Source organism: Artemia franciscana, chromosome 5 (genome assembly GCF_032884065.1).
Source record: "Artemia franciscana chromosome 5, ASM3288406v1, whole genome shotgun sequence".
NCBI classification, from domain to species: domain Eukaryota; kingdom Metazoa; phylum Arthropoda; class Branchiopoda; order Anostraca; family Artemiidae; genus Artemia; species Artemia franciscana.
In genome coordinates, this window is record NC_088867.1 from 42,804,191 (window position 1) to 42,832,068 (window position 27,878).

Consider the following 27,878-nt stretch of genomic DNA (forward strand, 5'->3'; position numbering starts at 1 on the left):
TGTTTTAAAAGTAGAGTTGCGAGAAAGAGTCAGACTTTAGCGTAAAGAGCGAGGCGTTGAAGAGAGGACAGCCCCTTTCATATACGGAATAATTTCTGTTCGTTTTAAGTTTTAATGTCGCTCCTTACTTGCAGTTAAAACAAACTTGTTTTTTTTTTTTTTTTTTCATTTAATAGCTTACATAAGACTGAAAAAGCTGGTTTGCAAAGCTAATTGAATCCAGCCAGAGAAAAAGGAATTTTGAATATTCGACGGTGAATGTCGACATTAACCAGATTTCGGACATTCACGGTAACATATACATATACTAAAATACATTAAAATACTGTATAAGAGCCTCGTTGCGAGACTCATTGTGCTTTTATATACAATGTTTCAATGTATTTGAGCGTATATATACAATGTATTAGACACAAGAGAGCCCTGTTGTAGAGGGCGCGAGGGCTTCAGCCGCGTAGAAGATCTAAGTTATGCAGAACTTCCATCGATATAATCTTTAACACCCCGTCAGTAAAAATAGCGCTGCTTAAATAAAGGGCCAGTCAGCGCATTTTTAAATTCATTTTATTTTGAAACGTCGTTCATTTTATATATTTCGGAACACGGGGAAGAGGTGATGGCGTAAACTTCCGAGGAAATCATTCCTTTGGGAAATTTCTAGTGTATATTTAAGACTTAAAAGTGAGTAAAGGCAACCAGTCCCGTCCCATACCTTTTTTGCCATCCGACCCCTATGTAAACTCCAAAGACATCTGATCAAATTTTTGATTTAGTAATATTATTTGAAATAGTCGTAAGGTCAAGTAGATAAACCTCCAGGAATTACGTAATTTGTTTTAGAAGGGGAGGGATGGTAGGGGATCTGGAAACAGTAAAAAAAAACTTTTGACTCTGTCCAGTCTAAATCTTACGACCATAGGTCCATAGGGCAATGGATCCAATGTAGATGAAAAATTTCCGGGGCACGGCCCCCTTCGAAAAATGGGCCTGAAAAGGGGTTAAAACATTTTTTTATAGGCTCAAAACTTGCATCCGTGAGATAATGAGACTTCAATGCAAACGGGAAAAAGAAAAAAAAAATATTAGTTCCCCAAATTATGCCCGATAAAGGGTCAAATAAGAGGGAAGAGACTTTTGCTCGGCCACTTCTCAAGGGAGGTCATGGGAGATTGGTAATAAAAGCTTGAGAGGACGCTCATTCAACTGGAAACCGAAATTTCAAACGCTCTTTTAAGGGCCAAACGTGATTTAAGGGCAACCAACCTCCTTCCCTTGTCCTTTTACTCCTCTCTCGTTAATCTCATGGTGTTGTATTGAATTTGGAGACAATGATTTTATTCAGAAATGATGAAAATTCTAATAATCATGCTTCCCAGGTCAAAGAAATCCCCAACCCCAGGACCAATAGCCTTGCACTACACTAATTAGCCATTGTTCACAGAGACTTTAGTAGAAAAGCTCTTAGGGATCGTTCATTTGGACAAGATTCCCAAGTTTGCACAAGGATATGATGTGGAAACCCCACGGGTAACTGAACACATTAAAAGACGTTATGCGCACTTGAATGCAATGTGTCAGGAATTCCTTGGAGGATAAAATAGAAACTTCTAGGTCGTGTTAAAGGGGGAACAATGAATTAAGGATTTTGACTTGGGGAGGGGGAGTGGTAGATCAAAACACGCTAAGTGCACCCAGACTATCGAATTAGCATATCTACAATGTCTTGGCAACAGTTTTGGGGATGAATAAGACTTTGGGGGAAAAAGACTTTTATTGACATTATATTGACTGACTTATAAAAGACAATTTTTATGTCTAACCCTCCCAAACTTTTTTTGCACTATAAATTCCTGACTATGCAACTGTGCCTCCCTGGCCTTAAAGACTCTCTAAAATACCTTTCTTGTACGACGAACTATTGCTTTCTAGCATTGAATACCCAGCAAAATTTCAGTTGAATTACGTAGGTTTTTAAAATAATAGAAATCGTCGCACTTTCTGAATAGTCTCTGTTGTGACATGAGGGAAGTCTAATCTCTATTCCATCTCTATCATTGCCCAATTCCTGAAAATGCCTTGCACAATGCAGGCCCGGAAGTAGGTAGGAATTAATTCTAAAATTTGGGAAATTATCTTTGGGGAAAGAGTCCAGAATATAGCGAGTCTTAAGATTTTTATTGCTCTAGAAACAACCTCCTCCTGCGTTATAACGGCCTTTGAATAAGTCCTAAAGTTCTCACATAGGTATAATGTAAATCGTCTTCTTCATACGGTCCAAGATGAAAAATTCAACAATATAACACCAGAAGAGTGTGACACCAGAGGCTGATTCATAGGACAGCCTCATTCTGTCGGGTGTTCCTATTCATGTGGAAGAGTTTTCTTTTTGTATTGTGTATTTTAAACATAGCTTTTACAATATTCCAATCATCATTTATTTGGCTTATGGTGGAAGCTAAAGTATGGTCATTGTTTGTCCATACGCCATCCATAAACTATAGACAAGAGACAACGATTCCGAGCATCTCTTCTGCTTCTTATCCTCTATTTGAATACTGTTCAAGATTTTCTGCTCTGTAAATAATTAATGCGGTATATGTACAGTGTAGATTATGCCGAAATTAATCATTTTCTAGATTTAATTAGTTTCTTTTTAAGGGTATGCTAATTGTCCGTCACTACGCTCACGAGAAGAAACAGCGGAAATTATTTGTGACCCTTTGAGTACAAATACAAAAAGGTGTGATACAACTCATGAATATGTGCGAACAAGGTGCCGGGCTTTTGAAACGTGTGATCAAGCTGTTATACTAGCGGGTGGCTGGAATTGGCAAATGAGTGGCTATGATTCACTGTCAAATGTTTTGTCCATGTACAAACTGCTTCGACACAATGGCTTTGGAAAGCCGAATGTGAAGATTTTTTTTGCCAATGGAGTAAGGATAAGTCAAGGTAAGTGCCACAAGTTTAGACTATTGCCGCCAAGGGGTCTAGAATAATCCGAGTTTGGCAAAGGAGATTTTAAAAAGTAGGCAAAATGTGAATCAAAGTATCGTCGTTAAAGTGAAGATAGCCAACAAGGGTGTATGCACGTATTTTTTCGAAATATGTTGGTTCTGTTAAAAAAAATGTTTCCTAAAAATATAAATTTTTTGGAAGTATCATATAATTTTAACTATCGGATATTTTAGCTTTCATTCAAAGGGGAATGCTAAAATTCCTTACCCCCCCCCCCCATGGATGCCTTTGTAAGTCAAGACCAGTGCTACGGAGCTAGGCTATTTTCAGCTAATTGGGGTAGTATAATTTTATTCAACTAGTAAATTTTTGAAGAATTTGCCCAATGGGGAAAGCAGAATTTGTGTTAGCCCTCTAATACCATAACAATGACTCAAACCCCGACTGGCAACTATAAAAAGAAATTAAACAATGTTTTGTATATTTGCTAAATTTTGAAAACAAAATTAAATTTGTTTATTTAATAAACAAACAAGATTCGTCTTTGGTCGCAAAAATTAATTGAAAAATTTGCACCACGGATCACGAGAATAAGAAGGCGCTGCGCTAGAAAGAGCTACTCCAGATAATGGTGCAGAACCATTATATCGACAGTGGTACGAGATCCTTTATCTCAATCTCTAGCAGTTCACGGTGATGAACTTCAGATGAGAAGTGACATGGGGTAATAGTAAGCTGAATATATATATAAAAAAGGTGAATTGTAATAACAATATATATATCAAAAGAATTTTCTTTCCATTATAATTCTGAACATTTAAAATTCATTAATTTTAAAATCGCCCATCAAAAGTAAGCAGGCTGAGAAAATTTGCTCTATTTTCGATAAAGGGGGTAGAATTTACACCTTGATTTATCATGATAAAATTTACACATCAAATTCAGCGTATCAGAAAACCTTGTTCTAAAGTTTTCAAGCAAGCACCTATCTACAAAAATGAGAAATCTTTTTTTTTGCGGAATATTTTGCGGAAGGCAACAGCTTGCCCTTCGGGGTACGGATGATTCCGGTCCCATTTCACTCACAGATCCAGAACCATCTCAAAATTATGTCAATTTCCGATCTCTTTTCGACTAAGGGCAAGGATTGGTGAAAAAAGTCTGGTGAAACAGCAGTAAATGCCACTTATGTTTCTCCAAAGGTTCAGAATGGTCTGATTGCCGATTGTTGAGAAATTCATAATTGTCAAAAAAGTAAACGCAAGTCCTTGCCTTTTGGTGCTTGCTGACGAAATGGCGTACGTTCCCGATACGGAATAGCTATGTGTTTGCGTCGGATACACCTCTGCTGGAAATCTTCACGAGGATTTTCTTGGTTTTGTCCCACTTACGGATTTATCAGGACAAAGGTCTCGCTTCGGCAATTCTGCATTTTTTGGAAAGCCTTGAACTTGACTTAAACAAGATAGTTGACTAGGGGTATGATGGCGCGGCAGTGAAGAGTGGCCATCTAAGGGACGTTCAGGCCGTTGTATGCCAACTGTATTTAAAGGCACTTTACGTCCACTGTAGCGCACACAGTGTCAACTTTGTCATTTCATCTGTTTGCTCCATTCCAGCATTTGAGCAATTCTTTGGGACCTTATTGCAAATTTGCAATTTCTACAGTGCTTCGCCACTCAGAACCCAAAATCTGAAAGAAAAGATGAACTAACTCTTGCTGGTTTCGTGAAAACCGAACCTGGCCGGACTTCGCGAAACAAGATGGGTCGAGCGCCATGATTTGGTTATGTGTTCTGCGTTCTCCCGAAGAACAGCCCTTTTCCCCTCCTCAACGCCTCGCTCTTTACACCAAAACTTTTTATTGTTTTAAAAAGTAGAATTGTGAGAAAGAGCCAAACTTTAGCGTAAAGAGCGGGGCGTTGAGAAGGGGACAACCCCTTTCATATAGGGAATGAATTCTGTTCGTTTTAAGTTTTAATGTCGCTCTTTACTTTCAGTTGAAACAATTGTTTTTTTTTTTATTTAATCTTTCAAGAACGTTTCCTCAAAACAAGGGTCGTTGAATCAGTGTGACAAGTATCATTAAAACACTATAAGTCTTTAGCGTAAAGAGCAGGGGGAAGCCTGTTTGGTTTAATTTTTAATTTCTCCTCTTTTTTGGCAGATTTTTTTTTTATTTAATAGATATACAGAGCCATAAGCCATGCGTTTGAAGTTTGAATAACTATTTTGCCAAGCAGTCACATAAATATTTTTGGTTTGATTTCAAAGGTTTTGCCATAAAAATTTTACTAAACAGTTTCAGAATCAACTTACGGTACTAAGTTTTTATAAGCATAGCTCCATGGTTTTAAGTTTTTGTTAGCATAGTTGTTTTTCATGCATCTTATGAGAAAATTTTGACATGTTTCAAGACTAGTACACACGATGGGCACAAGGGCAAGACACAAAAGGGGAACAATAACCCCTAGAAAAATCATTAGACTCATAGAAACTCCTTAAAAGCGTCTGTAAGGCTAGATTCTGACCCCCTAGCATAAAACCTTAGACACGATCATAGTCAAGAAAAACATATTCTTCACACTTTTATAGGAAAAAATTCCCATCCATCAATAAGGAACGCCATATCATTTTGCACCAAATGCTGTATAACCCATGGCTATAAATTAAGAAGTTTACAAGACAAGGAAAAAATTTCTTAAGAATGGGACTACAAGAATCATAAATTCTTCTGTCTTAATCCTCTTTTAAAGACAATTTCTTTTTTCTGAGAAGAAAAATTTTTCATGGGTCCAAATATTTTCCTAAGACTTGGATATTAGTCCAAGTTTTAACTCGCTTCTGCAAATAAAATATTCGAAAAACAAAGATTTTCTGAGTACATCACAGATTAATACAACTATTTACTTTGAGTCCGACTACCTCATCCTCTCATTAGACTCAGTGGATTAAACTGATAAACTGCCTTTTCTTAATTGAGAGTTTTCTTAATTAAAAGGACTAAGAAGTTTTTAGTCTCTGAAAAAACTTCTTATTTTTCTAATTAAACGACCCCTGTGTTGCAGGAATTGTTCTTAAAGAATCAAGACAAAATGTCAAACTTTAGAGTAAAGAGTTAGGTATTAAGAAGTGGGAAAACTCCCCGAACAGACAATAATTTCTGTTTGTTTCAAGTTTTGATGTTGCTTCTTACTTTCAAATGAAGTAAGTGATTTATTTGGATTTCTGATCGCATTTTAAATAAAACTGGAAAGTTCGGCTTCCCCTCAACGCAACGATCCTCTAAACAATTCAATCCCGATGAAAATTTACCGCGGACAGTTACCATTAGCATTTCCACATGTAAAATTCAGTCGGTAAATGGAAAGTAAGACAAGTAAAAAGAATTTCTTATAAGAATTATTGCAAATTCCCTCAGCGTTAAATTTCTCCTGAAAAGCTTACCTCCTCGAAACTTCCTTCCCCATAAAAAAATCCCCCTACAGGAAATACCTTCAGTAGAAAATTCACCCTACCCTTCCTCGCCAAAAAATGTATGCATACTTTCCAATAACAAGTACTATAACCTACGTAAACAATGTGCAAATTTAATAACTTAAATGCCTTTCCCCAGTGGCTGTGGGACGTCATGTCATCTCCAAAGACATAGATATTCGGCTTTTCAACTATGCTGAATGGCTATCTCAAAATGTTGAATAAACAGCTTTGGGAAAAAAAGGGGAGTGAAGGGTGGCTAGATGCCCTCCAAACTTTTTGGTCACTAAAAAAAAGAACTAGGACTTTTAATTTCCGTTTGAATAAGCCATTTCTGGATGTTCTATGATCAATGGTTTGATACGATCACCACTTGTGAAGGCAAAAAAATAATTAGAAAAAAAAATCGACATGAATTCGTGATCTTTCTTTTAACAAAAAAAAAGAGGCAACATTCCACATTTTCGAAGATGGGAGCTTGAAACGTCTACAGTAGGGTTCTCTGATGGACTAATTCTGGTAGTGTGATTTTTCTGAAGATTCCTTGACTTTTAGGGAGTGTTTCTCCCCTTTTTCAAAAATCAGGCAAATTTTCTCAGGTACATAGCCTTTGATTACTAAAACTAAACTTAATAAATTTTAAACGCCTGAAATCAGCACAATAAGTCGATTTTTATGATGAATCTATTGATGTCGAGATTCAGTTTTTTAAGTTTCGATTACTATTTATCTGCGTCACTCCATACTTACACTTCGTTACTACAAACTGTTATCAAACAGTTCGTGGTAACGAACTGTAGTAAGGAGCGACCCAGCTCAATAGTAACCGAAACTCCAAAAAATGGAATTTTGATACCAATAATTGCATCAAAAGAATCGCATTGTAATGCTGATTTTAAATATATAAGTTTTATCAAGATCAGTTATACCTATCAAAAGTTACGAGCCTGAGAAAAATTGCCTCATTTTAGAAAATAGGGCGAAACACCCCCTAAAAGCCATACAATCTTAAAGAAAGTCACTCCATCAGATTCAGCGTATCAGAGAACCTTATTGTAGAAGTTTCTAGCTTCTATTTACAAAAATGTGAAATTTCGCTTTTTTTTGCCAGAGACAGATCACGGATGCGTGTTTATTTGTTTTTTTGTTTGTTTTTTTCCCAGGAGTGATCGTATCGACTGAGTGGTCCTAGAATGTCGCGAAAGGGCTAATTCTAACGGAAATTAAAAGTTCTAATGCCCTTTTTAAGTTACCAAGAAAATTAGAGGGCACCTAGGTCCCCTCCCACGCTCATTTTTTCCCAAAATTCACCGGATCAAAATTCTGAGATAGCCATTTTATTTACCATAGTCGAAAAAATAACTATGTCTTTAGGGACAACTTACTCCCCTGCAGTTCCCGTGGGAGGGGCTGCAAGTTAAAAACTTTGACCTGTGTTTACATATAGTAATGATTACTGGGAAGTGTACAGACGTTTTCAGGGGGATTTTTTTTGGTTTAGGGGGAAAGTTGAGGGGGGAGTTACGCGGGAGGATATTTCCATGGAGAAACTTCTCATGGGGGAAGAAAATTTCAATGAAGGGGGCGCAGGATTTTCTAGCATTATTTGAAAAAGCAAGGAAAAAAAATATGAAAAGTTTTTTCTACTGAAAGTAAGGATCAGCATTAAAACTTAAAACGAACAAAAATTATTACGCATATGAGGGGTTTATCTCCTCGTTATTCCTCCCTCTTTGCGCTAAAGTATTTTTTAGTAATTTCAACTATTTATTATACGGTCTTTGTGAGTCAGAGGTCATTCTTAAGGAATTAAGACATGATTTCAGCTTTAGCGTAAAGAGCGAGGTATCGCTGGCGGTTGAACCCCCTCATAAACGCAATAAAAACATACGAATATAGAAGTTTGTTACGTAAGTTAATTCGTAAGTTTACGTATATTTTTTACCAATGAAAACGTTTGTAAAAAATTAATGGTTCTAGTTGCTTTTTTAAGTAATCCAAAAATTTGAGGGCAACTAGGCCTCCTCCCTCACTCCTTTTTCTCAAAGTATTCCAATTAATTGCAATTAATTAATATGCAAATTTCGTTTTAATTATTTATGTGCGGAGAGCCAAGATCAAAACAAACATTAATTCAAAATCGTCCAGAGATTAAATAAAAAAACAAGTTTTTTTAAATGAAAGTAAGGAGCAACATTAAAACTTAAAACGAACAGAAATTACTCCGTATATGAAAGGGGCTTTTCCTCCTCAGCGCCCCGCTCTTTACGCTAAAGTTTCTTACTGTTTTAAAAATAGAGTTAAGAGAAAGAGTCAAACTTTAGCGTAAAGAGCGAGACGTTGAGGAGGAAAAGCCCCTTTCATATACGGAGTAATTTCTGTTCGTTTTAAGTTTTAATGTTGCTCCTTACTTTCATTAAATAAAAAAAACAAGTTTTTTTAACTGAAAGTAAGGAGCGACATTAAAACTTAAAACGAACAGAAATTACTTCGTATATGAAAGAGGCTGCTTCCTCATCAACGCCCCGCTCTTTACGCTAAATTTTGACTCTGTCTCTCAATTCTTCTTTCTAAAACAGTAAAAAACTTCAGCGTAAAGAGCGGGGCGTTGATGAGGAAGCAGCATCTTTCATATACGAAGTAATTTCTGTTCGTTTTAAGTTTTAATGTCGCTCCTTACTTTCAGTTAAAAAAACTTATTTTTTTTTTATTTAATTTCTTAACGTTTTTGAATCAATGCATGTTTTGATTTTGGCTCTCCGCAGAGGAATAATTAAAACGAAATTTGCATTTTTTTTTTTTTTTTTTTTGGCTAAATGGCTTTCTCATAATTTTGATCGAATGGGAACTATTAAAATTAAATTAAAAAGGGAACTAGAACTTTTAATTTTTTGCGAATATTTTTATTAGTAAAAAATTTACGCAACTTATAAATTAGCTTACGTAAAGAACTTTTGTATTCTCATATTTTTATTACTATGAGGGGGTTCACCCCCTTGTCAGATCCTCGCTCTTTACACTAAAGCTTAAATTTTGTCCCAATTCATTAAGAATGACCCCAGAATCACAAAAGCCGTAGAATAAATAGTTGAAATTACTTAAAATACTTTAACGTAAAGAGCGAGGTATTAGGAGGAGGTGAGCCCCTCAAATGGGTAATGATTTCTGTTTGTTTTAAGTTTTAATGCTGTTCCTTACTTCCAGCTGAAAGAACTTTTTCATATTTATTTTTTCATTGTGTTTTTAAATAATGGTAGTAAATCCTGCGCTCCCTTCATGGAGATTTTCTTCCCCCGTGACAAATTATCGATGGAAATTTCCCCCAGCATATCCCCCTCTTCTCAACCCCTCCCCCAACCAAAAAAATCCTCCTGAAAACGCCTGTACACTTCCCAATAACCATTACTATATGTAAGCATTGGTCAAAGTTTGTAACTTGTTGCCCCTCCCATGGGGACTGTGGGGGAGTAAGTAGTCCCCAAAGACATAGTTATAAGGTTTTTCGACTACGCTGAATAAAATGGCTATCTCAGAATTTTGATCCGTTGACTTTGGTAAAATAATTAGCGTGGGAGGGGGCCTAGGTGCCCTCCAATTTTTTTGGTCACTTAAAAAGGGCACTAGAACTTTTCATTTCCATTAGAATGAGCCCTCTTGCAACATTCTAGGACAACTGGGTCGATACGATCACCCCTGGGAAAAAAAAAACAAAAACAAAAAAACAAAAAAAACAAATAAACACGCATCTGTGATCTGCCTTCTGGCAAAAAATGCAAAATTCCACATTTTTGTAGATAGGAGCTTGAAACTTCTACAGTAGGGTTCTCTGATACGCTGAATCTGATGGTGTGATTTTCGTTAAGATTCTATGACTTCTAGGGGGCTTTTCCTCCTATTTTCTAAAATAACGCAAATATTCTCAGGCTCGTAACTTTTGATGGGTAAGACTAAACTTGATGAAACTTATATATTTAAAATCAGCATTAAAATGCGATTCTTTTGATGTAGGTATTGGTATCAAAATTCCATTTTTTAGAGTTTTGGTTACTATTGAGCCGGGTCGCTCCTTACTACAGTTCGTTACCACGAACTGTTTGATTTGAAAAAACCTGGTTTTTTTTCTTAATTTCACACAAAAGAGTCAATCAGGTTCGGCTTTACTTTTGGTGCAGAACCGGTTCTGCAGGATGTTTGATACATATAGGGTGATTTGGAAAGGCGGGGTTTTTGTCTCTAAAAAATGGGAAATTTTGCGATTGACTTGTGAAAATGCATAAGGCAATGGAACTAAAACGGCACTTTATACCAAACGAAGTTCGGGATATATATATATATATATATATATATATATATATATATATATATATATATATATATATATATATATATATATATATATATATATATATATATATATATTTATATATATATATATAATATATATATATATATATATATATATATATATATATATATATATATATATATATATATATATATATATATAAGACGTGTGTAAGTAAAGACAAGATGAGTATCAATTTTTCTGTTCAAAACCAATAATCATCCATTAAGTCGAGGTTAATTGAATGCTAGTGAAAATAAATAAATAAAGAAACATTAATTTAACACAGTAACTTTGCGATGCAATTAAGGATAAGCACAATTTCAATCAACAGAAGTTTACTTTTCTCTCAACATGGCCTTTGTATTTTCAACTTAATGCTCTGCTTACATAAATAAAAAACATAAAACATTTTAATAAATAAAAAATAAATGAATAAAAAAGTAATTTAATTCAGTAACTGTGCGATGCAATTAGGGATGAGCACAATTTCAATCAACAAAAGTTTACTTTTCTCTCAATGGCCTTTTCATTTTCAATTTAATACTCTGCTTTCGCAAGTGGTTCCACTTCTACGTCTTCAAAGGGGACAAAAGCTATTAACAAACCATTGACTAAGCAACAAAGAAATCTCTACTGTCACCAAAATTCCCAAAAGACACTAATCTAATCCTTATTATAGTCCTTAGTTCTTTTGTTCTCCTTATTATCCCATCATTTCCCCCTCTTTTGAAAGAAAATACATGTTTCTAATTTTCTTAAGAACTTACCATGAGAGGATCATCAAACTAATTACTACTGAATATAATAAGCAGATATTAAGCTAGTCTATTTTAAAAGACTCTGAGCAATTATAAATTACTTACTTTAGACGTTCTCTGAAGAAACTATCATCTGTCCTCCAAAAAAGCTAACAAAACCACATAGAATAATATTCCCAACGGGCTATTCCCTAAAAGGAGTATATATTAGCGAGGGAATGATGCCAGAATTTTTATAGATTCTGATTGAATCCAATTACAGGTTGATATCTCGATTTCAATATAATAGCCTGTTCTAAGAATGTTAAAAATTTTCTACGGTATTGACAAAAGATAGAAACACTTTAGTCACATAATACAATCAATCTTGTACAAGAAAGGTTTCTGAAGCATTTTTCTCAATAATTTCTTGTTTACGAATTTCAGGTTTAATTCTAATAACAAAAATACCTGAAAATTAATCAGATGTCATGAAGTTCAAGTTTGTTTTCATCAGTAGAATCGCTTGGAAGACCGCGAGAAAATTACTGTGACCCCTCTAAACGGTTGTGTTTTTTTTCTAGTGCCAAAATGGGCAGTTACTCTTCGGTATGCCAACTTAAACTTTGTATCCAACAGTTGTAATTTGACACCAAATATAAATTAATGACTCGCCAAGCTGACTCGAATAACTGATAAAATAGCGTTTTTAGTCTTGCACCTAGAGATTCTGATTTATCTTTTATACCAATTATGACTCATATCCAGCTATTCCTCAGATCCTCCCCCGTCACCTTTCGTGTTTACACCGTGTGTGTATTAACGTTTTTACCTTCTGTCAATTTTTCTGGCGTTTCTGCTTAACAAAGCGACGCAGTGCTTTCACTTTCCCCCAGAGACTTGAAGACTTTTGAGTTGGCTGAAAAGAAAACTATGATCTACAAATTCTGCCCGACAATTGGTGTTCTTAAATACTGACGCTAACACAATATATAAATCAATAGTCCTCGTTAGTATTCATTTTCGATACGACTTAAGAGGACCCAAACTTCTTTTGGAGAAGTTTGGGGAATCCCTAAAAAATATTTTCTATGGAAAAAAAAATAAAATTCCCCCCCTCCCCAAAATTTCAGTATATTTCCCAAAGGCAAATACTGCATGGAAATAGTGGGCAAATTGCGTAACTTACGGCACTTTCCCCAGGGGCTAGTGGGGGTCATGTCATGGCCAGAGACATAGTCATTGTAGCTTTCAACTGTGCTGAACCGAATGGCTATATCTAAATTTTCATCGGATGTCTTTGGGGAGAAGGGCGTGGGGGGGGTGGGGGCTAGCTACACTCCAATTTTTCCGTCACAAATCAAACCCATAATGAAAATGTCCACTTTAGCAAAATGATGAAAATGCAAAATAGTCACTATACATTTTATCTATTCAATATAAAAATCTGGCTGATTAATGGTTGACCAGAAACATAAGATGAAGAAAGAAACACTCAGGCAAGTGGACTAAATCGATTGCTGAGCAAAGAATTGTTGCGCAATCAAATTGGTGAATGTGTCTTTCATTTATTCAGGTTTGTTTTGATTCAGCATCTATTTGTCACAGCTTAGATACCAATCACAGCATAGATACCAATACAGTTATGAAAACTCTATTTATTTTTGGGACACAGTGCGCGGTAGCGATGCTAGCGACTGGAGAAAGGAAACTGGCAGCAACAAAACAAAATTGTGTTCCCGCCTATGGTGTTTTAGTACGATCTACGCGTCGGAGCGGGCTTAGAGGAGGCGCCAAGTTCAGAGCTTTGTACCAAAAGCTTCTCATGGGCAAGATAGGAATTTTCACTACTGTATACTGGTATCTAAGCTGTGATACCAATACAGTTATGAAAATTCCTATCTTGCCCGTGAGAAGCATTTGGCACAGAGCTTTGAACTTGGCACCTCGTCCAAGCACGCGCTCCGACGCGTAGACCGTACTACAACACCATAGTCGGGAATACCGTAGCTCTGAACTATTGGTATCTAAGCTGTGAATTGCTCCGACTTTTAGATTCAGACTGCCAGTTTCCTGTCTCCAGCCGCTAGCATCGCTACCACACACTGTGTTACAAAAATAAATCGAGTTTTCATAACTGTATTTGTATCTAAGCTGTGCTATTTGTCTCTTGCGAAGTCCGCTTCAAAAGGTCAGATTGTTTTGTTTGGTTTTTATCGTTTTTAATTTTTCTTAGCACTGAGGACGACTTGGCAGAGGTCCTTGTCGAAATCTTTGCTTATTTTCGCTTCATATTTCTCTACTGGCTCGTTTTTCTCTGCTATTTGATTTTTTTCCACCTATTATATTTCCTCTTCTTTGTTTCATGCATCTCATAGTTTCCATATAATTTACTTATTTTAAACAAGTGGTTCCCTTACAAAATAGAATCCTTCAAAAACGCCTGATCAGTGGGAAGGATCTTTAAAAAATAAATTCGAGGTGTATTCAAAATACATCAGAAATTTACTTGTCAAAAAAGATACTGCCCGAAAAATTACTTAGTTGATACAATGAGAAAAGGGAGGTTTCTTTTTTGATCAAAAAGAAAATATACAATTTTTTTAAGAAAAGCAGAATTACACAGTCGAATTATGAAACAATCGCAAAAACATACTTGATTACAGAAACGATACCAAACTTAGAAAAAATATATCGAGATTCTGATTGATGGATTCCGATTCATGATACCTCCTTAAGGTTTATATATATACATAAAATTTAACGCAACAATATTCATTCAATTCCGGGGGATGTCACTTCAGGGGTATGCCAATCCACTTCGATTCAAACCCACTTTAGGTGGATGCCACTTAGTCGTTGAACTACTTCCTGGAGGGGTCCTGTTAGGGAAAATATTTTAAAATGTTTCTAAAATATTTTTTTAATATTTGGTTTTTGCGTTTACAATCCGTTCTCAAAGTATCATTACCTTCATCTCTCTCTTTGCAACTACATTCATTGCACAAAAGAATTCAATTAAAGATTAGAATTTTATAAAGAACATAGGATATCGAGCAACATAATGCACTAAAAAAAGAGGATTTTAATTTACTAAAAATTAGCCAAATACAATGTTTTGTTTTTCTTTGCATGGAGAAAAGAGCAATGGTCCAATCTGTGGAACAGCTATAATCTTGACTGGTTTGAATATCAAATAGTCTCAAGATTTTTAGATAGGAAGAAAAGAGGAATGGTGCAGGAATACACATTCTTATATTTAAGCACTTGAGAACGATATGTTAAAAAGGAGGCAACAATTTTAAAATGAAAGGGACTCCCTTGAAACTCGGTCAGCAGTTTATTTGCAAGGATATTGTGGTCAATTAGGTTGAACGCTTTCTGGAAATCAATTAGTAGAAGATTTAACCAAGTGTCAGGGTTTTTAAGATTTTTAAGAACGGTGTCGAGAAGACTAACGAGGGAGTGTGAAGCAGATGTCTCCTTCAGGTTTAAACTTAGTTAAGTTAATTCTTAATTCTTAGTTAAGTTACTTAGTTCTTAGTTAAGAAACTCTCGTGCATTTTAGAGAAAACTGAGTTCAAGATGATTGGTCGTACTCAAATAAAATCATTCAGGTCTCCCTTGTTTTGGATTGGAGTAATATAGCCCAGCATCCAGCACGACGTGTAACATCCGGAATTGCTAGTATTATTGCTAGTACTAGTATTATTACTAGTAGTATTACTAATACTAGTAGAAGTACTTGTATTATTAGTGATATATTACTAATATCACTAAAAATAGTAACAAGGAGTGTTGATAGTTTATCAGCGAATGCTTTATTAGATCAGTTGGAATATTAATGGGAAAAATACCAGTTTTTTCAGATTCTGTATTTTTTCTATTACTCATTCAGGTCTCTATTACTCAATAGTAAAATTCTATTACTCAATAGTAAAATCATTCAGGTCTCCCTTCTTTTGGATAATAGCCCAGCTTCCAGCACGAGGGGTAACATCCGGAATTACTAATATCATTAAAAATAGTAACAAGGGGTGTTGATAGTTTATCAGGGATTTTTATTAGGGATTTTTATTAGTTTATCAGTGATTTTTGAAAATAGTAACAAGGGGTGTTGATAGTTTATCAGGGATTTTTATTAGTTTATCAGGGATTTTTAAAAATAGTAACAAGGGGTGTTGATAGTTTATCAGGAATTTTTATTAGATCAGTTAGGATATCAATGGGAAAAATACTAGTTTTTTTCAGATTCTGTATTTTTTCTATTATTTGCTTCGCTGAAATTTCCGGGATTTTATCTTTTGGAGTTTCAAGGATTAGATGGTTTTCCGATAAAGGGGTGATCGCTTGCGCAATGCTAGCTAGGTGTTTATTAAGCTCATTGGCTGTCTGTTCAGGCGGTTCACCCAGAAGGAAATCAAGGTTCTTGCACGAGCGACCCCCTATTTCTTTCGATTTCTTACACCATTGCTGAGGTTTGCTCTGTTTTAAGTAATTTAATTTATTCTTACCATAACGAGAAGCAGCACGATGTATTTCTTTCTTTATTTGTTTACGGAGGGTTAAGACATCATCTTTGTTTCCGTGGCGAAAAAGTTTTAATTTCAAACGGGGTTTGTCCTTTTATTTTTTCATTAGTTTAAGGCTTGCCCGAGGAGCATATCTTCTTGGTAACCTCTGGGAAATAATTTTTGTAATTTGTCATTAATTTTGTTTGAAACAAACTAACCTTTAAATTAAGGTTTACACATGACACAACATCTTTCCGACTTTCAGACGTAATCCAAGATCCTAAATCAAAAAGACCTTTACTTTTTATTGGCCGATAAGAAAATCCAGAAACTGAGTAATTTATTTTAAAAATCAGCAGTGGTTTCAATTGTAGCATGAAATGATAGCTACCACTGAGGGAGAAGGGTAGTTGGAGTATTGTAAAAGGTTTTAAGGTTGGTGCAAATAACATCCGAACTGGTTCAACCTTTTATAATTTGGAAATCAAAAATTTGCTTGAGCTTCTGATCTTTGCACTGATAATTAACTTAGTTCGTTTGCGTCTCCTGCTATAAAAATGCTGGCATTTGGATACTTTTTCGTCACATAGTCAAGACTTCCTTGTAACCTCTCATGAAAATTACGATGAGAACAAGTATTCTGTCCGGGTGAATAATGAAACGAGTAAATGATTAAATTAGTGTAACGCCGAGGCAGGCATTTGGGCTTAGTAGATATCCAAATGATTTCATCGCAATCACCTAGCCCTGGCACATGGATAAGGGTAGGATATAGGCAATCCTTTGCGAAAACCATTACCCCTCCTCCTTTTCCCCCAGTGGGTTGTCAACCGGGCATAGCTTTATAAACTCCTGAAAAAGGTCATTTTAAGGAGATGTATATTTTGTGCCTGGACTTCAGTAACTGCAATTATATCAATATGGTTCAATTTTGCTCTTGCTTCTAACTGAACTAACTTTTCAAAATTCAAACTTTCTACGTCAGTAAGGAGGAAAACGAGGAAATGATGACGTTTTTTATCGAACTGTTTAACGACAGATTTTTTCAAAAAAGCTTTATTTACAGGCAACTTTGGTGGGTTGTAAGTGTTAAAGTTAATAATGGGAGTGGGGAGAACATCACCTAAAAGTGAAATATTATGATTCGGGGTATTAAAGATAGGTTTGTCGTAACGCTCAAACTTACCACCCAGGACCAATAGACTACTAAACCAGTTTTGAAGTGGGAGCGGAAGAGGTTCAATTTTAAAAGTTGGGGGTAAATTGAGAGAGCCGCGGATAAAAGTTTTCTAGTGTTCCAACGGGTCTGCAAAATCAGTTTCTTCTAATGGCGAAAACCTGTTACTATGTGGTACGGCGTGGCTTATAGTCAAAACTCGGGAGGCTGATATCTTCTCAAGATAGCTTCTCAAGATAACTCGTTATTAAAAAGGAGAAAAATGCAGAACAGGGCAAGTCAACTCTCAAATAGGAACAATTTTTTTTAAGATTTGAGCAATATTTGATTCTTAAGACCTTGTAGTACTGTTAGAGTTCTGATTCCTATAAAATAGTTTTTACACAATATTTATAGTAACTTTGTTAGCTAAAAATCATTTCTTCTAAATAAACAGTATAGTAAAAAAAAAAAACATGAAATATATGCTAATAGTTAATAGTTAATAAATATGTTTGTATATTTTAGAACTTGAAAGAGCTTCAGTCAATGACGAGGAACATCAGCCGTCCTTATCACCCCCTCAGAACCCTGCAATGTACCCCTCTGCTCTTAAGCTTGCTCTACGCTATCATACTAGGACTTTATGCTCAACCTCCCATTGTGTTGATTCTCTTGTAATATACTTATCAAGTCCAACTAGAAGTGATGGTGCCATGTACCTTTGGGACTCTGACGGAAATGGAATCGTAAGTTGTTCCTTATTATATCGAAACACAGAAGAGATTAGAAGATTTTTGCCATGGGAAGGTGGTCAAAATAGGAAAATATTCGTTTCACATCTCAACTTTGAGTTTTCATTGTAGAAATCTAGTCCTTTTGATTTTTTTCGGGGAGGGGGGTGATGAATCCTCTTTATTTCTCTGTGAAGTTGCGCTACATGTAAAGGGAACCGTCGGTTTTGTTGCTTTTCTGCATACCAGCATAGCATAATCAGTAGTGACCGAATACATATTGGGTAAAAATTAATTTAATCTTTTTTAAAATTCGTTTAGTTCTTCTGAGAATCGTTACGAGGTCATTGGTGCTGGTTTTTTACGTTTATTACAAATATGCCCAAGCGTCATATAATTACTTGTATTTCGTTTTAATTGTGTTATTCATATTTTATCATTTATATTATTAATTTCTACCTTTCGAAGATAAAAGTCTTTATCTTCATCTGTTTCTTCTATAATAAAATTACTATTTCAATATTCTCTTGAAAACTAGGAAAATAAAATTATTGTAATAATTATGAAAACATAATTATGTTTTGGTAGAGGACAGTCGAGCTCCCTGATAGGCAATAAATTAAGTATTTTTTCTTGTTTGTGCTAAATACTTGAGCGTCATCTACATGGTCGGACGATCTAATATACAATGTGGTTAAATTGCATAACCAAATGATTGTCATTCTCTGATTCCAATTTAATTGAATTTAAAAGAGCAAGATTGAAGGGACTAATTTCAAAAAGTATTTAAAAATTCTAACTTGATTTTAGCATGAAGTCTATGAAGAAGTTTTTTACTATCCTTTGATAATATTCTAAATAATTTAACTGATTTTTTCTCTCTGCTGAACAGGGGAATAACTTTAAGGAAAGTAAAGTGGCTGAATACTAATTTGATACCATGAAAACAAAAAAATTCTAAATATCTGTTTAATCTTCTGTCCTCTCTTGCACCTGGAGAAAAATACTGATTAGCATCCACCTGTCTCCAAAGGAATTTTCAGGCCAAATTTTAACAGAATTTCATTTATTAACAAAGTTATTTTTAATATATTAATCCATGAATATTTTTTAGATTTATTGTTTTAATTATTTAATAATTATTAATTATTTTAACTAGTATTTTTTTTTTCTATTTGCTTTATTAATTAATTAATAGCCTATTGATCATTTTCCTTTATTAACTGTGCCCTCTGTTTTATTGTGATAAAAATGTAATTTAAAAAATTGCAAAATGATTACAACCGTTGGATTATTTATTTGAAATCTTGTGCCCCTGAAATTTCTGCGGGGAAAGTGCTCCCTCTGCTCCTCCTCTAAAATCGCCTCTAGTCTAAGCTTCACTCGGAGTGAACCTTTAAAGAATTTTTGCTTAATAAATAAATCTTCCCACTTAGATATGAGGAAATTATCGGCTCCAATTTACGAGACAAAGATGTATTATTCCTAGACTTCATGGGACACGCTTTTTGCTTTGCTTGAAACTCGGACTAAGTGTGATGTAACACAGTTCAATACAAGTGTAAAATATATCGTTTAATGTTTTATAGTATTTTTTGTTAATAGCAAGAAATTATCTTTGGAGCAGTGACAAGAAAAGCTATCCCATCAAATTCGATCTTAGCTTACCAAAGTCTTCGACGGCCTTGTAGTAAATTTCTGAGTTATAATTAAGTCTTGTGAATAAATTAAATAAAAAAAAAGTTTGTTTTACTGAAAGTAAGGAGCAACATTAAAACTCAAAACGAACAGAAATTATTCCTAATATGAAGGGTTGTCCCCTCATCAGTACCTTGCTGTTTAGGCTAAAGCTGGTAGAAGTTTTAAAAAAGCTTCCTATTCTAATTCAACAGCCCCTGTGTTTCTGTAGCCGTTCTTAAATAATTGAGAAAAACAGTCAAACTTTAGCGTAAACATCAAGGTATTGAGGAGGGGACAACCCTTCAAATACAGGATAATTTCTGTTCGTTTTCAGTTTTAGTGTTCCTCCTTACTTTCAGTTAAAAAAACAATTGCTTTTTTATTTAATTTATTTTCGTTTTTCAAATAATGCAGGTACATCTTGCCGACCCTCCATAAGATATAACCCCCCTTCACGGAAAGCTTCTCCGTAAAATTTTCATCCAACGTAAAGTACACTCCCCTTGTCATGTTCCCTTCAGACAATTCCACCCTCAATGAAAATCCCCCTACCCGTAATATTTCTTGTGGACGATTCAGCCAGAAGAATTTTCCTTACCATACTTTCATTTGAAAAGGACTTTAATCTCTAATCGGTTTCTCGATCACTCTGGAAGTGTCCCCTTCCGTAGAAATTTGTTTCTGGAAATCAAAACACGTGGAAAATACCCCCTGGATATTTTCTTCGGAACATCTCCACATGCAGAATTGAGTTGTCAAATAGAATGTAAGACAATTAAAAGAAATTTTGTATAGTAATTCTGTCAGGTCCCCCCAGCGTAAGATTTTCCCTGGAAAATTCACCCCTCCCCTGGAAATTTATCTCTTCAAGGAAGATTATCCCAATGGAAATCTACCTCAAGCGAAAAATCCCCCCCTTCAAAAAATGTCTTTATGCTTCCCAATAATAAATAGTATACGTAAGCAATGCGCAAATTCCATAACTTACAAGCCTCTCTCCATCGACTGTTGGGTGTCATTTTACCCCTAAAGACATAGTTATTTGATTTTTTTACTATACTGAAAAAATAGCTGTCTCAAAATTTTGATCAGGTACATTTTGGAAATAAGTGGGAGTGAGAGAGGGGCCATTTGTCCTCCAACCTTTTTTGTCACTTAAAAATGGCACTACAACTTTCAATTTCCGTTTGAATGTGCCCTCGCCGGATCTACTAGGATTTATTTTAATACAATCACCCCTGGAAAAAAAAAATTAATAAACACGCATCCGTGATCTGTCTTCTGGCAAAAATACCAAAATTCCACATTTTTGTATATAGGAGCTTGAAACTTCCACAGTAGGATTCTCAGGTATGCTGAATCTGATTATGTGATTTTTATCCAAATTTTAGGGGGGTGTTTCCCCCTATTTCAAAATTAGGCAATTTTTCTCAGGCTCGTAACTTTTGATGGATACTACTAACTTGATGAATCTTATGTATCTAGAATCAGCATAATAAAGTAATTCTTTTGATGTATCTATTGATATCAAAATTCTGTTTTTTAGAGTTTCAGCTAAAATTGACCCCGAGTCGCTCCTTACTCCAACTCAATAACAATTTCTCGATTAGTTAATGTGTCACCTTCAAGTGGGGAAGAACTTAAGTGAGGGGGCTATAAGACATAAGAACCAAATACTTAATTAAAACATGCATACATCATAGTTTATTTCACGAAAGAGATGTTTGAAAAAAAAAATAATATGAAAAAAATTTTTCGAAAACCATGGTGTTTGTTTTGTATTTGAGGACATTGGTTTCCTCGAAAAGTGTCAAAAAGTTCCAATGATTCAAATTAAGAGACTTGCCAAAAGTTTTCAAAATATATACCAAAAGTAAGGACTTGACATGAATGAATGAATGATTTTATCCAGTGATTAAACCCGTACAGATTATTTCACTATCTAATCTACAAAATACAGGATAAAAAATCAGAAACTGAAAAACAAAATGCTAAATACAAAAAAAAAAAAAAAACAATAAATAGACAACATTTACTAACAGAAATTAATGAAGGAGAGTAAGAAAACAAATATATATATACAATATCCAGTCTCTTTGTTCGGCTCAAGTATGCTAATTGTTGAAAAAACCAAGACGGATAGTATGATTGAGTGAGAGGCAAATCTGGCATTACCCCCTTATTAGGATTGTATAAAAATGATGTTAGTTCATTTCTTAATAGATAAGTCTATCTATTATCCATCCTTGCATCATTCCTAGAGCAGAAGAACTAAGGTAGATAGTCATATATCGAAGTAAGAAAACTCTTGTAATTTATATTGTATTTTGGTTCTTTCATTAAAAAAATACAGTTAAAAAGATAATGAAATAAAGTCTCTTCATCATCGCAATCACAAGCGGAGCAGCTACTTTTATTATTTCTGCAGAAAAAAAAGAATTTATTTTACAGTGACCAGTAACAATTTGTGTCAGTTTATAATTAGGAGAAGTTTTGTATCTTGAAGAAGGTCAATATGATCAGTGAAAAACTGAAGGGAATATATTGTTTATATTTTTAAGCGAAATTTTCGTTTCATTTCCAGCCACACGTGGAATTTCTAGCCACAAATAAAAGCTGTTTCAGGTACGGATCTTTCAAAAAATAACTACAGAACTTCCATTTGAGTCTTTTGGTGTAGCACATAAAGGACGCTTGTTTTGTACTTGAATTTGATTTAAATCCCCTACAGAACGACCAAAAATAAAAGTATCGCAGGAATGACGCATGATTTATGGCAACAAAATATGCATTCCCTAAGTTGAAGACCTGCACTCTGGTCTCGATAGAATGGTATCTTATGGGTATGGGTATGGTATATCAGTGGTTTACGGGTATGAGGAGAACACTTGATGATAAATATTCAACATCCTTATAAGGATTACATGCGTCCGTAATTAGCCTCAATGTTTTACAGGTCTGAACAAGCGTAGAGGGTGGGTTCTGAGCCTAAGACAATCTACTTTCCCCTCGATCTTAAGAATCTTGAGCTTAATCGTATGCAGTGTATACTGTCTAGTGGATTTCATGCAGTTTATCTATTTTCTGCCTTTTATTTATTATTGTAAATAATATTACAAATAAATTATTTATTGTTGCAATTTCATTTAAATCCCCTACAGCACGACCAAAAATAAAAGTATCGCAGGAATGACGCATCATTTATGGCGACAAAATACGCCTTCCCCAAGTTGAAGACCTGCACTCTGGTCTCAATAGAATGGTATCTTATGGGTATGGCTATGGTATAACAGTGGTTTATGTGTATGAGGAGAACACTTGATGATAAATATTCAACATTTTAATAAGGATTACATGCATCCATAATTAGCCTCAATGTTTTACAGGTCTGAACAAACGTAGAGGGTGGGTTCTGAGCCTAAGACCATCTATTTCCCCCTCAATCTTAAGAATCTTGAGCTTAATCGTATGCAGTAAATACTGTATAGTGCATTTCATACAGTTCATCTATTTTCTGCCTTTTAATTAATACTAACCTTCCCTCAAAATAGTTTGCTCCCTTAATTTGTATTTCTGCGTACATGACTATTCTGTTTCTAAACATTTTCTTTTCCATTTTCCTGCAGTGGCGTCAATTCACGAAAAATTTTAGGGGGAAAAAATGTATTGATCTTAATCCAAGTAGGCAAATTTGCTCTTTTTCAGGTTTTTACAGTGAGTACTACAAGAAATGCATACTCCAGTGAAGATACCAAAAAAAAATATCCAAAAATTAGGGGGACTTCGCAAAAATTTAGGGGAGCATTATGCCCACCTATTCCCCCGCCACACTAATTGCTACCCAAAATAGTATATTTCACAAAATAAAGATGACACATTTTTTTTAAACTTGGGGGACGTGGCAAAACAACTAAGGTTTATGTCTCCCTGCGCCCCCCCTTCAAACCAATTGACGCCAATGTTTTCCTGAGACCACTTGAAACATAGAGCACATTTTACTATAGTTTTCTATGCTTCCATACCGAGATTCTGGAAGTCGTCTTTTCCACTTTTTTGGATATTTTGGGGCAGGCCCGAATAGAATGTTCATGAGCATAACTTTTTTTTGTGACTTCAAAGTTTCGTTGTAACTTTTATGACTTTCATTTAAAGAGGCTGTTCGTCATTTTCTTTCTTTGTCTTTCGTCTCCCTGCATTCCTGGTAATAGAGCTCTGCGAAGGATAATGATCATGCATTTGATTTTAATGTTTAATTTTTTATTGATTTTTTAGCTCTATGTACCCACTTATTAAGTAGGGAATCTTATTTTATTGTTTGTTTGTTTTTTTTGTTCTTTTTTGCGTATTAATTTTGTAGAGAATGGAATTTAGTATAGGCCAAATTATTCTCGACACCCTATATACTTTCAAACCATTAGCTTAAAATTACTTTCTGTCATTTATTATGTTAAATTTAGCATGCAAAATGTTTTTAGGCTGACGAAACAGAAGTTTACCTTATTCGCGAATTCCTCCGAGATATACAGGATTGCCAAGCTCGCCATCTGGTTATTATAGCAGACCAAACCCAAGCAGGGATTCTAGTTGACATTATAGCTAAGTCTAAAAAGCACAAGAATGCCATTGTTCTTGCAAGTGGCCGACCTTCCCAAATATCCATGAATAATGAATTTACTAGGCACTGGACAGGATTTAAGCATGCCCATATCTGTGTCACGGATGTATTTAACGTAAGTATTTCCTATATTTTAAATAGTGCTTACAAAGCAATTTATTTCACTTAACTATCTTCATCTTAATTGATCGTACTGTTGAGTTGCAGTGAAAGACCTTAAATATTGTACACACCATAAACTGCTACTTTAAGTGACCACGATATATTTTTGTTTTCTGTATTCGCATAAAACACGCTATATTGTCAATATATTCTTTATATTAATATGGCTTACCCAATTAGCTAATTTCACAACCGTTTGCACTCTCAATATGAGGAACCTACATAATCTTGATTTTCTTCATTGAATTTTACAAGCATTTGGAATTGGTTAATGCAACGAACAACGAACACCGAACAAACTACCCACGAAATAATGCTTCAGAAGCAATAAACTGTACTCAGAAAATATTTAGCTTTTGTGCCCCTATTAATCCACGATAACGAGCTAAATACAGAAGGAGGGATGAAGGGATTCTCACTTTCACTAAAATTGGCCTGATAGATCCTTTCTTCTCAAGAAAACTGAAAAATGATGGCAAAAAATATTCTCAAAGGGGTGTAAGAAACCAAAATAGTTTTGGTGGAAACGGCACCATCTCATTCATTCAATATATTACATTGCTTGCATGATATTCTGTTTTTTGTCAGTATGCCACTTCCAAATTTTCCCTTTAAATCTTGCTCGAAATACAATGCAGTTTTCAAAGTCAAGGGGGGGTGTAATTCTTTCGGGAAGTAGCAAATGCCAACCCCTCAGCACATTTTTTGCACCACAGTACATTGTTGGCATGGAAAATAATGTAAAATTATTTTCCCCTCACGTAAACAATTCTTCCTGGAAAAGACCTCCCCTACGGAAAATTCCCCTGGAAAATTCCAACCCTGATAGTTCCCCGCGGAAAACTTTTGAATTTATGGTGAATTTTGTCGCACATAAATCAGGATTTAAATAACGAATTGTTAGTCTGCAACAAAATGAACCAAAAACTTCAATGAAAACATGTTCGAAAGCCAGAAAAACATCAAAGCAAGAAGATTAAATTTTGTTTGTAGCCTGTAAGATTTTTAAGTAATTTTCTCTAAAAATGTACACGGCGATGTTTATAATTTGTAATTTGGCTCATTTGTAAATTCACTCGTTTAGTACTTTTAATACGTGTGTGCCAGCTAAATAAAATATCCAGGAAAATTTTTGAGTGAGTAGAAATGGTGTTGTCTATGACAAAAAGATATTCACGCAAAGATCCTGAATATTTTGTGTCTTCTATGCGAATCAATACTCCTATTTAAAAGATAATGTTTAAGACTATCTTTTCAGAGCGCTTACTTATCTTTTAGGCTTCAATATCAACTATGGCTCACAGCACTCCATATATTTATGATGGCACGAATGGCTCAAAAAGACTGAACATATTTGGTGCACCTTGTGACGTCCTCCCACCTTTTACAAGACAAGAGCTACGTTCTCATTTTATGGGTTGTCAAAACATTCCAACAAGAATATGGCTGAATAAGAATTCTAGAGTACAAACGGATCCTCCCCCTAGATACTTGAGTGGATAACCCCTTTAAAGCTTTTCAATTATAATTTGTATGATATTGTAAATAGTGTATATAAATTTCATTTACGATGTTTATTCAGTCTTTCATTTTCGAGCTCTTGTAATAAATTACAGCCTAAAAATAAATATTTTAATACCATTTTGCGTTTACCTTTTTCAACATTCAAATCAAACATGATTGATAAAAATTTAGGAAGTTGAATTTTCAATTAAGTAAAAGGGGTAGTGAAAATGTGAACACAGCAAAAATCATAAGAGCTAATGGCCAATCTAACATTAATTTACATGGAAGAGGTTCTGTATCCTAAATCTTGTTACTTGCGTCAACTGTTCTCGATAAAAATGCAAGTTTCAACTTCTAATACTACGCGAAATTGTTTTTCTAGTATAGATAGAAAGTCCAAACCGTATGCTTGGAATGCTTTGAAAGATTGATTTAAAAAAACTTCCCGAAAAAGAAGTTTTCAAACAAAAGTAAAGGTCATATCCAACTTAAGATCAGAAGATATAAAAACATATAATTGCTCAAACTAAAAACGACCAGAAATTACTAGTAAAGAATAAATGAAACCCAAAACGAACAAAAATTAGACAAACAATCACAGCAGAAACAAGAGCCAAGAGCTCATATCGTATGAGCTCTAACAAAATTCTAAGAATCAATAAATTGACTTAAAAGGAAAATCAGAGGCTTAATGCCGGTTGGGATTTAAAATAAGAGCTCTGAGTCAAGATGTCCTTCTAAATATCAAAATTCATTAAGATCCGATCACCCACTCGTAAGTTTTGATACCTCATATTTTCTAATTTTTCCTCTCCCTTCAGCCCCCAGATGGTTGAATCAGGGAAAACAACTTAAACAAGTCAATTTGTGCAGCTCCCTGACACGCCTACCAATTTTCATCGTCCTAGCACGTCAAGAAGCATCAAACTTGCCAAAGCACTGAACCCCACCCCTAACTCCCCCAAAGAGAGCGAATCCAATACGATTACAATCAAGTATCTACGACATTTCCTTATTCTACCCACCAAGCTTCATCCCAATTCCTCCACTCCAAGCGTTTTCCAAGATTTCTGTTTCCCCCCTCCAATCCTCTATGTCCCCGGATCCGATTCGAGTCGAAAATAGAGCATCTGAGACATAAGATCCTTCTATGTATCAAAGATCTGATCACCTAGTCATAAGATAAAGATAACCCAATTTTCACGTTTTCCAAGAATTCCGGTTTCCCCTCCAACTCCCCCCAATGCCACAGGATCTCGTCGGAATTTAAAATAAGAACTCTAAAGCACAAGATCCTTCTAAATATCAAATTTCATTAAGATCTAATCATTCTAATCATTCTATATATATATATATATATATATATATATATTATAATTAAAATAACATCGACATTTTTGCAAAAAACAATAAAATTAACGCCTAGAGAATGATGAAGAGATAGACAAACAGTATTAAAAATGATTCATTTGATGAACGTTAAAATATTTTCCATGTGGTTCTTCGTGCCATTGATCTTTCTTGAGGTGGCACGGTCGTGAACATACTTATTATACCATTCTGTTTTATGTTTCTTTAGCCACATAGCAAGAAATCCTTAAATACATCGGATGGTTCGGAATTAAAATTTCATCTTAGGCGTAATTTTGTGCATGAAAGCGAATTATTAAGTCCAAAAATTAAACAAAATTGTTAAAGTAGTCAAATTTTCTCATGGTCATTTTGAAAACAATATACGAAATTCTCGATTTTTTTTGCAACAATTCACTGAAAAAGGTTTATATTAAAACAAGTATTTTCTTGAAATTCTGAATTTTTGGATAAATGAATATTGTTTTTCATATCTTATCTATCATTTTTTAAGTATTTTTCATTTGTACCAAGACTAGTACAAGGCTTTTACGCTCCCTTTTGTGTCCTAATCTGATGAGCTGATAACTCAAGTCATAACTGTGAAGAACATATTGCTGGTTTAATAATTATTTTCAATA

At 34.7% G+C, this 27,878-nt stretch overlaps 1 protein-coding gene and 1 long non-coding RNA gene across 4 annotated transcripts in view; one reads left to right on the forward strand and one right to left on the reverse strand.

The window, feature by feature from the left end:
- The window catches only part of LOC136027446 (uncharacterized), a 100,884-nt gene extending 89,057 nt beyond the window's left edge, over positions 1–11,827 (reverse strand). For all 3 annotated transcript variants that reach the window (XR_010617596.1, XR_010617597.1, XR_010617594.1), the window contains exon 1: positions 11,647–11,827. This is a non-coding gene — a long non-coding RNA (uncharacterized LOC136027446). The remainder of the gene's footprint in view (positions 1–11,646) is intronic.
- Positions 1–26,016, forward strand: part of LOC136027444 (uncharacterized) — a 49,298-nt gene extending 23,282 nt beyond the window's left edge. Inside the window, exons 4-7 of the mRNA XM_065704724.1 lie at positions 2,659–2,952; positions 17,719–17,939; positions 24,080–24,334; positions 25,660–26,016. Coding sequence (XP_065560796.1) covers positions 2,659–2,952; positions 17,719–17,939; positions 24,080–24,334; positions 25,660–25,884 — 995 coding nt within the window. The 3' untranslated portion in view covers positions 25,885–26,016. The remainder of the gene's footprint in view (positions 1–2,658; positions 2,953–17,718; positions 17,940–24,079; positions 24,335–25,659) is intronic.
- The last annotated feature ends 1,862 nt before the right edge of the window (positions 26,017–27,878 follow it).